Consider the following 16,025-nt stretch of genomic DNA (forward strand, 5'->3'; position numbering starts at 1 on the left):
GCAGCATTTCGTTCCCTTTGCCGGGTAACCAAAGCAACGGGTGATTCCTGACCGGTCCTCAGCAGTACCCGGACCGAGAAGCAGTTTCCGCAGGCTCCTTAGCCCTGGGCCAGGGCAGTTCCGGGAGCTGGTACTCGGCCGCTCCGTGCTCGGTGTGTGCTCTGATAAGAGCAGGCTCCAAGCAACAGTTTCCGCGGGCTCCTACGCCCTGGGCCAGGGCCGCTCCGGGAGCCGGAACTCGGCCGCTCCGTGCTCGGTGTATGCTCTGATAAGAGCAGGCTCCAAGAAGCACTCAGGCACTGAGCCTGAGTAATCTGTCTGCAAGCCGCAGGCGAATGGCAGCCTGAAATTACCTGTTCTATGGCTGAATGAGCTGCGGTCAGTCGAAAACAGGGATGGTGACGTCAGCTCTCCAATATGGTGGCCGCTGGCCTCCTCTGTGGTCTGACCTGTGTGGAGAACCGAAATGGACCGCTTCCTTCCCCTGTCTTGAACCCAGAATTCAACACTGAGTACGGCGCTTGCACGGCTGGCAGAAACTGCAGCGCTGTATCCCTGCGCCGCTATCTCCTCGTTTCCCAGCGCGCCCTGCAGACTCTAGCCGCGGGGCGATTTGCTGAATAAGGCTTCATCTCTTTTAATTTGCCATCATTTGTAATAAAAATCAGGAGCAAATAAAAGAAATATAGTACATTTTAAAGAAAAAAAAATGTTTACTGAAGAATCTCCTTCTTTTTGGCCTATAGAATTTAGTTCTTAGCCGAAAATATTCATGTGATTGAAATACCTACATATGAATTCATGCTGATTTCAACACATTTTTAAATTGTTGCTCTCCTACAGGTTACCCAGTCTCCCTCCAAGGGTTGTAGCACTACTAAAACATTTTAGTTTTATCTACAATTAGAAGCAGTCAGTTCCATTGATTTATTCAAAAATCATAAGGGTAAATTTTACTATTTTTTAATTATTTAATGTTGGTTTTGTAAAAAAAAATTATAGTCTTTATGGATAATTATATTAGCAAAAAAGAAAATGTGTACTCCAGTATTTATTTGAGAGTCTTGACTTGAAATAAATTACTATACCATTCAAAAGGATAAATGGAAGTAAGATACAGACTATATTATGTAGTAGTTTTTAAGTTTTACAAACATTCATATTGTTTCATTAAAAACATGTATACTAATAGGCTTAAATATTTAAAGTTTATTTTTATTTGATTTCGAATTTCAGGCTAAAAATGAAGGTTAAAAATGAAAAATGTTAAAGTAAATGTGGGGAGAGGTGGGGAAAGCATATGATGATCTCTATTTTAGGAGTATTTCAGGATCTCTGGGCATTGGAGGGTGGAGATGGAGGAAGATGTCAAATATTCTCCAGAATATTCAGAATGTTTTTCTTAAAGTTCTGTATGCTTGCATTTGAGAAGGCTGATCTACAGATGAAAATGGATCACGTATTTCTTAAGCCATAAGTTAGAAATATTATTCACTGCAATTTCATGACATTTTCTCTTGAGAATTACTTAGTTTACAAATTAATGTTATTAGTAAGTTCAAACATAACATGAGTTAGTAGTTATAGGGCTGACTTCTCCAAAAGTTAGAAAACAAATTAAAATGTGTACCTGATTAGGAAGCTGCATACACACACTCAGATACACACACAAACACACACACATGAATGACCCATGATTGAAGGCAAGACTTTCTCAAAACATAGTTCAAGTATACTTCAACACATGGTTTATGACCATATTTTATATCATGAAGCATTTCTGCAATAATTTTAATCTCAAAAAGTTTAATGTGATATGTCTGGGAGACCATTGATCTATACATTCCGTTTTTAATTACTTTATTTACAATTTATAATTTGTGTTACATCAGCTTATTTTCTTTTTATATCTTTTTAAAAATTTATTTAATCTAATTTGTTATACATGATAGTAGAATGCATTTCAATTCATAGTACACATAATATAGAGCACAATTTTTCATGTCTATGGTTGTATACAAAGTAGAGTCACACCATTCATGTATTCATACATATATTTGGATAATGGTGTCCATTTCATTCTACCATCTTTCCTACACCCATGCCACCTCCTTTCCACTTCCTCCCCTTTGCCCTATCTAAATTTCATCCATTCCTCCTATGCACCCTCATCCCCATTATGGATCAGCATCCTCATAGCAGAGAAAACATTCGGCATTTGTTTTTTTGGAATTGGCTTACTTCACTTAGCATAATATTCTCCAACTCCATCCATTTACCTGCAAATGCCATGATTTTATTCTCTTTAAATGCTAAATAATAATTCATTTACCACATTTTCTGTATCCATTCTCTACTAAAAGGTATCTAGGTTGGTTCCACAATTTACCTGTCCTGAATTGTGCTGCTATAAACACTGATGTGGCTACATCACTGTAGTATGCTGCTTTTAAGTGCTTTGGGTCTAAACCAAGGAGTGGGATAGATGGGTCAAATGGTGGGTCCATTCCAGGTTTTCCAAAGAGTCTCCATACTGCTTCCCATATTGGCTGCATCAATTTGCAGTTCCACCAGCAATGTATGAGTGTTCCTTTTTCCCCACATTCTCACCAACACTTATTGTTGCTTGTATTCTTAATAGCTGCCATTCTGACTAGAGAGAGATAAAATCTTAGAGTAGTTTTGATTTGCATTTCTCTGATTGCTAGAGATGTTGAATATTTTTTCATGTATTTATTGATTGATTGTATATTATTCTCTGTGAAGTGTCTGTTCAGTGCCTTAGCCAATTTATTGACTGGGTTGTTTTTTCAGTGTTAAGATTTTTGAGTTCTTTATATATCCCAAGTATTAGTGCTCTGTCTGATGTACATGTGGTAAAAATTTGCTCCCATTCTATAGGCGCTCTGTTCACCTCACAGATTGTATCTTTTGCTAAGAAGCTTTTATTTTTTTATCTCATTTATTGATTCTGGATTTTATTTCTTGCAGTATAGGAGTCTTGTTAAGGAAGTTGGGGCCTAATCTGACATGATGAAGATTTGTGCCTACTTTTTCTTCTATTAGGTGCAGGGTTTCTGGTTTAGTTCCTAGGTCCTTGATCCACTTTGAGTTGAGTTTTATGCATGGTGAGAGATAGGGGTTTAATTTCATGTTGTTGCATATGGATATCCAGTTTTCCCAGCACCATTTGGGGAAGAGGCAATCTTTTTTCCAATGTAGGTTTTTGGTACCTTTGTCTAATATGAGATAAATGTAATTATGTGGGTTAGTCTCTGTGTCCTCTATTCTGTACTATTGGTCTACAAGTCTATTTTGGTACCAATACCATGCTGTTGTTGTTGCTATTTCTCTGTAGTATAGTTTAAGGTGATGCTGCATGCTTCACACTTCTTGCTAAGGATTGCTTTAGCTATTCTGGGTCTCTTATTTTTCCAGATGAGTTTCATGACTGCTTTTTCTATTTATATGAGGAATATTATTGGGATTTTAATTGAATTTGCATTAAATCTGAAAATGCTTTTGGTAGTACGGTCATTTTGACAATATTAATTCTGCCTATCCAAGAACAAGTGAGCTCTTTCTATCTTCTAAGATATTCTTTAATTTCTTTCTTTAGTGTTCTGTAATTTTCATTATGGAGGTCTATTTTGTTAAATTGATTCCAAGGTATTTTTTTTTCTTTGAAGCTATTTTAAATTGGGTAGTTTTCCTACTTTCTCTTTCAGAGGATTTGTCGCTGATACATAGAAATGCCTTTGATTTATGGTATTGATTTTGTATCTTAATACTTCGCTAAATTTATTTATTAGTTCTATTAGTTTTCTTGTGGAATTTTTTGGGTCTTCTAGATATACAATCATATCATCAGCAAATAGTGATAATTGGAGTCCTTCTTTTCTTATCTGTAGGCTTTTCTTTCATTTGTCCAATTGCTCTGGCTAGAGTTTTAAGAACTATGTTAAATATAAGTGGTGAAAGAGGGCATCCCTATCTTGTCCAGTTTTTAGAGGGAATGCTTTCAGTGTTTCTCCATTTTTAAGGATATTGGCTTGGGGCTTAGCATAGATAGCTTTTACCATGTTGAGATATGTTCCCATTATCCCTAGTTTTTCTAGTGTTTTGAACATGAAGAGGTATTGTATTTTGTCTAGTGCTTTTTCTGCATCTATTGATATGATCATATGGTTCTTATTTAAAGTCTGTGATGTGATGAACTACATTTATTGATTTCTGTATGTTGAACCAACTTTGCATCCCTGGGATGAATCACACTTGATTGTGGTGCATCATTTTTTGATGTGTTTTTATATTCGATTTGCCAGAATTTTATTGAGAAGTTTTGCATCTATGTTCATTAGAGATATTGGTCTGAAGTTTTCTTTCTTTGATGTGTCTTTGTCTGTTTTTGGAATCACAATGATATTGGCTGCGTAGAATGAGTTTGGAAGTGTTTCCTCTTTTTCTTTCATGAAATAATTTGAGGAGTATTGGTATTAATTCTTCTTTGAAGGTCTTGTAGAATTCAGCTGTGTATCCATCTGATCCTGGGCTTTTCTTGATTGGTAGGCTTCTGATGGCGTCTTCTATTTCATGGTTTGAAATTGATCTGTTTAACTTGTGTATATCATCTTGATTGAGTTTGGGCAAATCATATGATTGTAGAAATTTGTCAATGTGTTTGATATTTTCTATTTTATTTGAGCATAAATTTTCAAAATAATTTCTAGTTGGCTTCTGTATTTCTGTAGTGTCCATTGTGATATTTCATTTTTCATTACAGATGTTAGTAATTTGAGTTTTCTCTCTCCTTCTCTTCATTAAGGTGACTAAGGCTTTTTAATTAATTTTAATTACTTTTTAATCAATTTCAATTACTTTTTCAAAGAACCAACTTTTGTTTGTCAATTTTTCAAATTGTTTCTTTTATTTAAATTTCATTGATTTCAGCTCTGATTTTAATTATTTCCTGTCTTCTACGCTTTTGGTGTTGATTTGTTCTTCTTTTTCTAGGGCTTTGAGATATACTATTAGGTCATTTACTTGTTGACTTTTTATTCTTTTGAAGAATGAACTTCATGAAATGATCTTTCCTCTTAGTACTGCCTTTATGGTGTCCCAGAGATTTCAATATGTTGTATCATTTTTCTCATTTACCTCTAAAAATTTTTGAATCTCCTCTTTGATGTGTTTTACAAGCCATTGTTTATTGAAAAGCATATTATTTAGTCTGAAGGTATTGGAGTAGCTTCTATTTTTTATTTTCTATTGAGTTCTAATTTCATTCCATTATGATCTGATACAATGCAGGGTAGTATCTCTACATATTTGTATTTGCAAAGAGTTGCTTTGTGGCATAATATATGGTCTGTTTTAGAGAAGGATCCATGTGCTGCTGAGAAGAAAGTCTATTGACTCGATGATGGGTGAAATATTCTATATATGACAGTTAAGTCTAAGTTATTGATTGTACTATTGAGCTGTATAGTTTGTTTGTTTAGCTTTTGTTTGGAAGATCTATCCAGTGGTGAAAGAGATGTCTTAAAGTCACCCAGTATTATTGTGCTGTGGTCTGTTTGACTCTTGAAATTAAGAAGAATTTGATGAATGTAGATGCTCCATTGTTTGGGGCATATATATTTATAATCCTTATGTCTTGTTGATATATGGTTCCCTTATGTATCAAATGGCTTTCTGTATCCCTTTTGATTAACTTTGGCTTGAAGTCTACTTTATTTGATATGAGGATGGAAACCCCTGCTTGTTTCCGTAGACAATGTGAGTGGTATGTTTTTTACCAACCTTTCACCTTCAGACTGTGGATGTCTTTTCTTATGAGTTTCTTGAAGGCAGCATATTGTTAGGTCTTTTATTTTAGTCCATTCTGCCTGTTTGTGTCTTTTGATTAGTGTCTTTCGACCACTAACATTCAGAGTTATTATTGAGGCATGATTTGTATTCCCAGTCATTTTTGTTTATTTTTTGGTTTTTAACTTGACTTGATTTCTCCTTTGATTGGTTTTCCTTTAGTGTAATATCTCCCTCTGCTGATGTTCATTGTTGTTTTTTTATTTCCTCCTCATGGAATATTTTGCTGAGGATGTTCCATAGTGCAGGCTCTCTATGTGAATTCTTTTAACTTTTGTTTATATGGAAGTTTATATTTTGTCATGAAATCTAAAGCTTAAGTTTGCTGGATATAAGATTCTTGGTTGGTGTCCATTTTCTTTCAGAGCTTGATATATGTTGTTCTAGAATATTCTATCTTTGAGAGTTTTGGTTGAGAAATCTGCAGAGATCCTGATTGGTTTCCACCTATATGTAATCTGATTCCTTTCTCTTTTGGCTTTTAAAATATTCTCCTTATTCTGTATGCTAGGCATATTCATTATAATATGCTTTTGTGTGGATCTGTTGTAATTCTGTACATTTGATGTCCTGTAAGCCTCTTATATTTGATTTTCCAATTTATTCTTCTTGTTTGGAAAATTTTCTGATATTATTTCACTGAATAGATTGTACATTCTTTTGGTTTGGAACTCTATGCCTTCTTCTGTCCCAATAATTCTTAAATTTGATCTTTTTATGTTATCCTATAGTTCTTGAATGTTCTGCTCATGGTGTCTTACCATCTTCACTGCGTGGTCAACATTCTTTTCAAGATTATATATTTTGATTTCATTGTTGGAGATTCTGTCTTCCAAATGATCTAATCTATTAGTGGTGCTTTCTGTTGAGTTGTTTTCTTTTTTTTTTTTCATTTCAAGGATATCTTTTTTTTTTTTTTCAGAACCTCTTTCTCCTTATTGAAGAATTAATCTTTTGCTTCCTATATTTGCTTACATAGCTCTTTATTGAAATGATCTTTTGCTGCCCGCATTTGTTCTCTTATATCATCCTTTAATTCACAGAACATTTTAATTGTGTATATCCTGAACTCCTTCACTGAAATTTCTTCTATTGTGTTGGCCATGGATTCTAATAATGTAGTCTCTTGGTTTGGGAGTGGAGAGAGGCACTTTCTTCCCTTGTTTTTTCATGTTGTTCATGTGTCTTCCCTTCTAGGACTGAAGACCTGAGGTGTTATGGTTTTTTACCCTGTATACTTATACTGTCCCTGCAGTGTTCAAATACCTCTCCTTTGAGAGGGAGAACAATATTAACAGATCCCAATACAAACAATATACAACCTTAAACCAAATAGCTGCTATTAAGATGTTTATGGTTTTGTCACAATATACATAAATGGAGAACTCAATTATTATCTACAATATAAACAGTAGGTTTGCAAAAGGGTCTACCTTTTCTGATTGTGGACAAAGAACCAGGGGTGAGGTGTAAGATGGGATGTTGAGGGGGTTGGAGGTGAGAATATAGTTATTAGATCTTAGGAATCATGAAAAGAGGAATCTAAAGAAATTGGTTAATTGCAGGAGAAAAGAGTATGTGATTTGGGAGAAACATGTAAGTGGGAAGACAATAGAGAGAGTACAGAAAACAAATAAACATAATATTTAAGAAAAATAAAAAGTCTAAAAATAGAAGATAAAAGAATATACAACATAACTGTAAGATACTATTCAGACATCCTGGTCCTTAGTAGCCTAATTCATGAAAAGTACTTAGTTTCACAATGTTGATGGGGATGTGAGGGCAGGAGAAGAGAGAGACAAAAGAGAAAAAAAACTCTCAAATAAAGATATAAGGATTGTTTTTGTTGGAGATCAGTATCTTTCCTGCTTCCATTCTCTTCCAGTAGGAGGGGTTGTCTGTTGTTTGCTGGTATTTCCACCCTCAGGATGGTGAAGGGTTATTAGGATGGGAGAGTTGGTCTTGGGGTGGGGCTCTTGGAGATGGGGTATAGCACTTGCCAGTTCTTGATGTGAGACTGAACCCCAAGGATCTCCTTTGAGCCCCACTCGTGTGATGTTGACCCTGGTTTTATCTACTTATATCGCCTGTAGACCTCACAATTCCTGTTCTCTAATTTAGCCTCTAAACTGTGTTTCACTCATCACCTCCCTTTGTACTTCCTATTCACTCATCACCTCCCTTTCTACTTCCTAATCAGGAACCTTTTTCTCTGGAGTTTTTGAGGGCTGCACTCTGGGGGTACATATCTTTTGCTGAGAGCTGTTTTGTATTAGGCTGTTCCCTGCCAGGCTTTGCGATCTATGGACTGGCTATGTAGCCCCAAGCACTATGCTGGCTTACTGGTTGCCGGGGAGAGGGGGGAGTTGGGGACTTTAGGTACCTTGATTTTCCTTTAAACCACAGCCAGTGTCCCAAAGTGAGAATAGCCCCAACTAAATACAATGACAAAGGTGTCCCAAGATGGAGGTGGCTGCTTTCAGTCATGAGGTGTCAGGTCAGGTGTGGCGGGGCGGTGGCATTGGGTGGCATATTCAGAGATGCAGCTCTGTGGCATGCAGTGTTGTGGCTGGCTGTCTCCAGACCCTGTAGGGTGTCTCCAGATGCAAGCTACTGCATGTAGGGGATGGTGGAAGTAGTTGCAATATCCCAAAATGGAAGCAACCGGGAGAGCCCCACATTGGTAGATGGGGGTACACATGGGAGTTGAGGCTGGAGATTCTGCATGTGGGCAGTGGCTTGGTGTCCTACATAGGAGCAGCAGCCAGGATTCCCATATGGGTGGTTGGCCAGGAGTCCTGCGTAGGTGGTGATGCCAGTGGTCCTGCTTGGGCACCTAGAAATTCTGTGTGGACAAGTGGCCGGGAGTCCTGTGCTAAAACTGAGGCTGGGGGACCTGTATGGAGAAAGAGACTGGGATTCTTGCATGGGAGCAGCTGTTGGGGGTCCTCTAATTATTAGCAGAGAAACAGTATTCCCACTAGTTGAATCCCAGGTCACAGAGTGACATAGAATGTAGCCTCCCTCTAGCCTTCCACATTGGAATAGTGCATCGGTTTACTTATTTATTTATTTTTAAGTGTTTAATAGATTTCACAAGCTCAAATGCAACAGTGATTTACACAGGAAGTTTGTTTGAGTCATGATATTTTCAACTGTTAAAAAATTTAAATAGGATAAGATTGATTTAAGTCTAAAATAATTTTTTTAAAGAGAAAAAGAGAGAGAGAGAGAATTTTTTAATATTAATTTTTTTTAGTTTTCGGCGGACACAACATCTTTGTTTGTATGTGGTGCTGAGGATCGAACCCGGGCCGCATGTATGCCAGGCGAGTGTGCTACCACTTGAGCCACATCCCCAGCCCCTAAAATAATTTTTAAATGCTGTGAATTCCAGAGCAACAACCAAGAATTTCGCAATGAGGACTGGAAGGAATAAGGTATTCCATAAAACCAAAATCTTATTAAGAAAATGTAGAGAGTCTAGTTGATTAGTAGGCATTAAACATCAGTGACAAGAAATCAAGAACCAAAGTGCTTGTGTCACATGGGTATTTCAAATTTTATTACTTTTTTTAAAATTAACTACCTCAGCATAGGTGCTTTGAGGCATTTTACAAATACAAAAATTACATAAATGTCTCTGTAATGAAGAAGATTTTGATTTCTTTGAAACTCTAGATGTATGTATTTGAAAAGATAGTGATATTTTTAATACCATTTGTGAGTAAATGACAAAACATTTGGTACATTGAGTAGGTACTGTGAGATTCTGAGGTGGTGGGGAGAAGATATCTGTGTAGGCCAGAATAGTCAGCTAAACAACCATATATATTCTAGGGATGATTGGTTTGAGAGTAATAAACCTTACAGACACCTAGAGATAATAGGCTTTAGACTGATATTCTTGGTTGGAAATTGATCTCAGCTACTTATTATGTGACTTGGACAAGTCACTTGGCTTGACTACCATTTCATGAATGCCTGTTTTATCTACGCATTATTACATTCTTTATCCACATTACCTTTAAGTTATTATTAATCAATTATAATCCTTCCTAAGAGAGTGACATTTAATCAAAGTCATGAATTAAGTAAGGAACAGGAACTAACCAGGGTAATATCCATGTGGATTCATTGCAAGGATTTTTAAATTTTCAACTGATACATAAAAATTATACATATTAAAGAGGTAACTATGTAATGTTTTGACATGTGTGCATCCTATGATGTTTAAATCAGATGAAACATGTCTATCTTCTCATTTCTTCATGATGAAATTCTTCATTTCTTTGTCACTTCTTTATGATGAGAACTTTCAAAATCCTTTCTTCTAGCCTTTTGAAATATAGAGTACATTATTGTCATTTGTAATTACCTTGATATATGATAGCAAACCGAAACTTCTTTTTCCTGTGTAACTGTAACATGGTACCTATTAATCAACCTTTCCCCATCTTTCTCTCCTACTTTCCTCTCAGCTGAAACTCTGGTAACCTCCCTTCTCTCAATTTCTATGAGGTCAGCTTTTTAGATTCCACGTGTAAATGAGATTCTATAGTACTTGTCTTGCTGTCCTAGCTTATTTCACTTAACATGGTGCTCTATCCATGTTGTCACAAATGATAGGATTACATTCTTTTTATGGCTGAATATTACTCCATTATTTATATGTATTTTTTCCACATTCATTAAACAGGTGATGAATGCTTAGGTTATTTCCATTTCTTTATTGTGAATAGTGCTTCAGTAAACACAAGAGTGCAGATGTCTCTTCAGTATACTCTTATTTCCTTGGTATTTATGCCCAGACAAAATCTGCATCATTGCTGTACATCAGTAGCCAGTTATCTGAAGTAGAAATCAAGAATGCAATCTTAATTAAAATAGCTGACAAAAAAAATACGCAGGAATAAATTTAAAGAGGTAAAAGGTCTCTACAAAGACAAGTATAAAATGGTGATACAGGTATTGCAAGGAATCCCATCATCTGTATTTTAAAAGAATCACACTGGCTGCGATATTGAAAATGAATTTTAAAAGAGAAGGGGTGGAAGCAGGAAAAGGAATTAAGATATTGACATAAGAGATAATGGTAACTCAGCAGTGGCTCAGGAAGCTGAGGCAGGAAGATCACGAGTTCAAAGCCAACCTCAGCAACATTGAGGCACTAAGCAACCCAGTGAGACCCTATCTCTAAATAAAATACAAAAACAAAAACAAAAAAAGGGCTGGGGATGTGGCTCAGTGGTTGAGTGCCCCTGAGTTCAATCCTTAGTAACAACCTCCACCCCCACCTGCACCACCAAAAAAAAAAGATAATGGTGACTCAGACCAGGGTATTAGTAGTGGCAATGATGAGGAATAATCACATTAAGCATAGTGAAAATTGGGTATGGAATGTGAGGAATATGGAACAAGAATAAAGCATGACTTCACTTTCCATCTTTTAATCTTATCAAGAAATTTGAATGGAAATATTTTTGCCCTTATTTATGAACTAGGGAAATGAACACAAGATCTTAAGAATTTACTTAACTTGCTAAAACCATCCAGCTAGAATACAGATGAGATTTCAAACCCAGATATGTTTTGACTTCAAAATCCATATTTTTTCTACTATATCAATAGTATAAAATATCTAGTACAATGCCTACAGTTTATCATGCACTCAATGAATTTTACTTTTTGTTATTTTCTTTTCACTAAGAAGCATTTCTAAGCAGATAAAAGTAGTTCATAGGCATTGTAAATTTACTAAATATATGGTTATAAGAATAAATTTATTTTCCCAATTGCATACACTTCACAATTTTGGTACCCATGGAAGTTTTTTTTTTTTAAAGAGATAATCATCCATTGACATTTGTAGGCTTTTTCACATAGATTTCTAAACTTATAACCTTACTAACATTAATATATCTAGTCTGCTTGGAGATTTCATTTTATATGTTTATGCTTAACCTAGGGGAATTAAATATATTTGTGTAATATTTACATATGTGTGTGTGTGTGTGTGTATAAGTTTCATTAGGCAAGACATTTTTTTAAAACATTTTAAATGATGAAATCCTTGAAAGAAGTATTATGTACAAAATCAAAGTAATTGCTCTAGATCTAAGTATGGAACATTAAGAGATCACATCTTTTTTTTTTTTTTTCTTTTTACTTTTAGGTGTAAAAGGCTTAATCTCCAACTCTTAGCTTACCTTTGGCAAAGGAACCAGGAAGATTTGCTCCGAGAGATGATAGCATCTAACATTCAAGCAGTGATCATCAAAGTAGCAGCTTTGGGTACGTAACTAGACTCTAAAAGAGGACTGTTAACACATAGATAATCTTAGTTCACTAATAAGCAGTTACAATGAAAAACTAAGAATGATTTAGAATATAAAAATTGGGCTGGGGATGTGGCTCAAGCTGTAGCACGCTTGCCTGGCATGTGTGCGACCCGGGTTCGATCCTCAGCACCACATACAAACAAAGATGTTGTGTCCGCCGAAAACTAAAAAATAAATATTAAAATTCTCTCTCTCTCTCTCTCTCTCTCTAAAAAAAAGTAGAATATAAAAATTTATAGTCACAAGTTAAAAAAAAATAAACACCTTTTGTTGTAAAGAATAGAAAGTTTTAATATAGGATTTTGAACATTTGCCAAAGTGATGAAAAGTGAGCTTCTTTTTTTGAATGTATAACGAATTCTAAAACTGATATTGTATTATGTTTCTTTTTTTTTTAAATTGTTATAGGATTTGGAACTCAGATTTGTAGGAAACGGGAAATACAGGGATCCTTGAGATTTTTTGTTTTCAAAAGATTCTAAAAATATGTATTTGGTACAACACATGATATTCCTCTTACATTTTTAACATATTTTGAATAATACTAAAATTAGAATGATGTATTTTGTGTTATCAGAAATAAACATGGTAGTGGGTTTTTGTTGGGGATGGTGAGAAAATCATGTTTGAGGGAATGTTATTTGATTATTTAACATAGACATAGCAGGCAGATACTAATCTGATTCAAATGTGGATGTTGTATATGAACATGTTAATTTGTTATTTTGAATTTTTATAAATATGTTGATTTTTGAGAAACTATAGGGTTGATCCCAGTGCATTTGTTTTATTAACTTATTATAGAAAATGCCCTGAAGCCTCAGGATTCCCAAAGCCTACTCATGTAAGTGTTTACCTTGATGATCTCTGAAATAAAGAGGTCTCAAGCTGTGGAAGACTTTATAAATAAATTCACATTTCAAACAACATCAAAGAAAGGTAAAGACTGCAGACATTAGCATTGCTAACATTTTCCTGGTTAGTATTTGCCTTCCCAAAGTTAACAAGTTTCTCAATATTTGATACGTGATTTTTCCTGTTTTTTAATTTTAGAAAAAAAAAATTTGGTTTTGTAGTACAGGGAATTGAACTATTTGTAAATGTTCTACAACTGAGCAATATCTCTAACCCTGTTTTTGAATTTCATACTAATGAATTATACTGTGTATTCTCTATTATGTCTGGCTTCTTTGGCTCAATATTATGTTTATGAGGTTTATTTGTATCATTGAATGATGAAATAAATAATCTTTATCCCTTCTGTTCTTCATTTTTCTTCCACAATGAAAATCTTGATTCTTAAGAACAGATGATATGATATTTTTTACAAAATCTAATAATATTTGAAACAAAGAGACAAGAAAACAGGTCTGCAATCTATTTTTTCTAGTAATTAGAGTACACACGTTGGAAAGCAAGAAGGAAGAACTCATATTATTTCCTCATAAACATATCACTTACAGACTTTGTGGCAAAAAAAACTTAGCAAAAAATTATCATATTTATCACAGGGGAAGACTTTTATCTTTGGACTGCTTGTAGTAGTCTTGTTGCTAAAACAGAGAAAGAGAGAGATGACAGAAAAAGCTTTAAGTCTACTTTATTGTCACTGGAAGACCTTCTTGAAAGATATATTTGTTAGCAAAGTAAATAAATTGATCACTAGAAAAATCATACAAGTTAAGGGTGAGCTTAATCAGTTAAATGATTTTCTGTTAATATTAACTATGAAAGAGAGTAATAACAGGACTCTACTGGTAAGGTTTCTGCGATTGGGAGGTAGGAATATGGGGAATATAGGGAAGGATGAAAGAACATAATTTTATGTCTCACAATTTTGCAAAATTTTTGTTTTGCCTGATTTACTGGACCTATATCTGAGTTCAAAGTTGCATGTACCAAATAGTGGAAAATATTATCTTAACACAAAATATAATATCAATAACATTAAATTTGATAGTATATATTTTCTTTTTTTCTCCCCCCACCCCACATCAAACAGGCAGTGTACCAACACTATAACAAGGTTTGAGGGAGGCAATCTAACACAATGGTGTAAAACCCCCAAACCCAATCATCACCCTTATGAACATGCAAAAGGATTTACAGCACATATTCCTAAAGGTTCTTAGGGGTATACATAACTTAATTCCATTTAGGCAAATTAAGACCTCTCTAAACACAAAAACAAGTGTCCTATCAAACCCTGTAATTTCTGCCAAAAAGTGTTACCAAGTCTGCTATTTTTATCACCCCTATGGGTTCATAATACATCTACTGAACCAGAAAGCCTAATTTTAGAGAAAAGGGTATGTATCAAAATAGATAATAAATGGGGTTGAGGGGAATTATAAAAGATGGGTGGAAAGGCACTTTAATTAAAGTTCTATGGAAGGGCTGTGGCTGTGGCTCTGTGGTAGAGCGCTCGCCCAGCATGTGTGAGGCACTGGGTTCAATCCTCAGCACCACAAACAAAAATAAATAAACAAAATAAAGGTATTGTAAAAAAGAAATTATTCAAAAAAAAAGTTTTAAGGACAGATATAATCATGTGATCCCCATACCAGAGCCTCCAAGCTTGGAGATACTCTTAGGTATCCCTTACAGATCTTAACTAATATTAAGAAAACACTTTGGGTCTGTTTTTTCTAGAGAAGGGAAATAGGTGATGTAGAAGCTCCACCTAAAAAGATTCCACCTGGATAACAAAATGGCAGTACTGCTTAATAATTTGACTGTATTAGGTTAGTTCACTGTAGGTAGTTTAGCGCTCATAGTAACCACTCAGTTCTTGATTCATAGACTATATTTACTATTCTGATCATTTTTCTGATAACTACTGTGAATGGATTATCTAAGTGCAGAATACCAAATAGTAGAGTTTTTACACTCTTTGTGAGAATAATCAAAACAATGTCACTAAGACATCTACCTAGTTAGAATAAAAGGTAAATTTCTGCTGTCTACCATTGTGTGATCTCCTTCAAATAGGATATATAAATGTGAATGGAATTCAGTTTTCATTTAAGAAAATTAGAAGATCACCCTTGAGGGATAGATTTGGATATGGCTTAATGAATAGACATTACTAATAACTCCTCTATGGAGTTGTGCAAAATATGTTTATGGAAAAACCTATGATATCCAAGCAAAGTTATATTCCATATACCAAATGGCAATCTTTGGAACATATTTTTTAGGGGTATGTGTATAAAAACTGTTTTCCTAAATTGCATAAATTTTACTAGTATATTGTGGTAATAACACATGGAGTGGCTTAACCAATGTCTTCCCTGCTGTCTGATATTCTGTAGAAATTTTTGGTACTAGTCTTGGGGATTCGAGTACTACATCAGAACAAATCAATGTTCTTTTGAAAGCTCATCATGATGAAAAAGACTTACTCATTCAAACAGAAACACTAGAGGGAGCTCTCTTCCAGAGACTGGCCACATTTGGAGATGACCCTAGAGGGACATGAAAGCTTTAAATGACTACACTAATAGAATATTTACTTAAATGGGACATCATATCAGTCAACAGTTCAAGAAGAGGGATATTATCCTTACCCAGGGAAGACTATTGAATATTCTAATCACTGGGGAAATTATTAAATAATGATGGCTGAGAGTCTGGCCGGAACCAAACAAGGATACCCACTTATGGAAATACTATAGTTAGCCTAAATTATGGTTGGAAATTACTGGACAGTGTGGCCTTAATAGTTGTTCACGAATGGTTCAGGTATTATTGTTAAAAAAAGAATTTGTCCTCATGAAACACTGATCAAAATTGGACAAGACCAAAGGAAGA

The 16,025-nt window shown here is 35.0% G+C and overlaps 1 protein-coding gene and 1 pseudogene across 6 annotated transcripts in view; one reads left to right on the forward strand and one right to left on the reverse strand.

Moving 5' to 3' along the window:
- The window catches only part of Dph6 (diphthamine biosynthesis 6), a 165,697-nt gene that overhangs the window by 94,911 nt on the left and 54,761 nt on the right, over nt 1-16,025 (forward strand). For all 6 annotated transcript variants that reach the window (XR_007343917.1, XM_048793514.1, XM_048793516.1 and 3 more), the window contains one exon: nt 12,047-12,165. Coding sequence is in view for 5 of the 6 variants with exons in the window: in XM_048793514.1 (XP_048649471.1) it covers nt 12,047-12,165 (119 nt within the window). In the remaining variant the exon portion in view is untranslated. The remainder of the gene's footprint in view (nt 1-12,046; nt 12,166-16,025) is intronic.
- Nucleotides 14,205-14,315, reverse strand: LOC125613435 (annotated as a pseudogene).

Source organism: Marmota marmota, unplaced genomic scaffold (genome assembly GCF_001458135.2).
Source record: "Marmota marmota marmota unplaced genomic scaffold, marMar, whole genome shotgun sequence".
Taxonomy (NCBI): domain Eukaryota; kingdom Metazoa; phylum Chordata; class Mammalia; order Rodentia; family Sciuridae; genus Marmota; species Marmota marmota.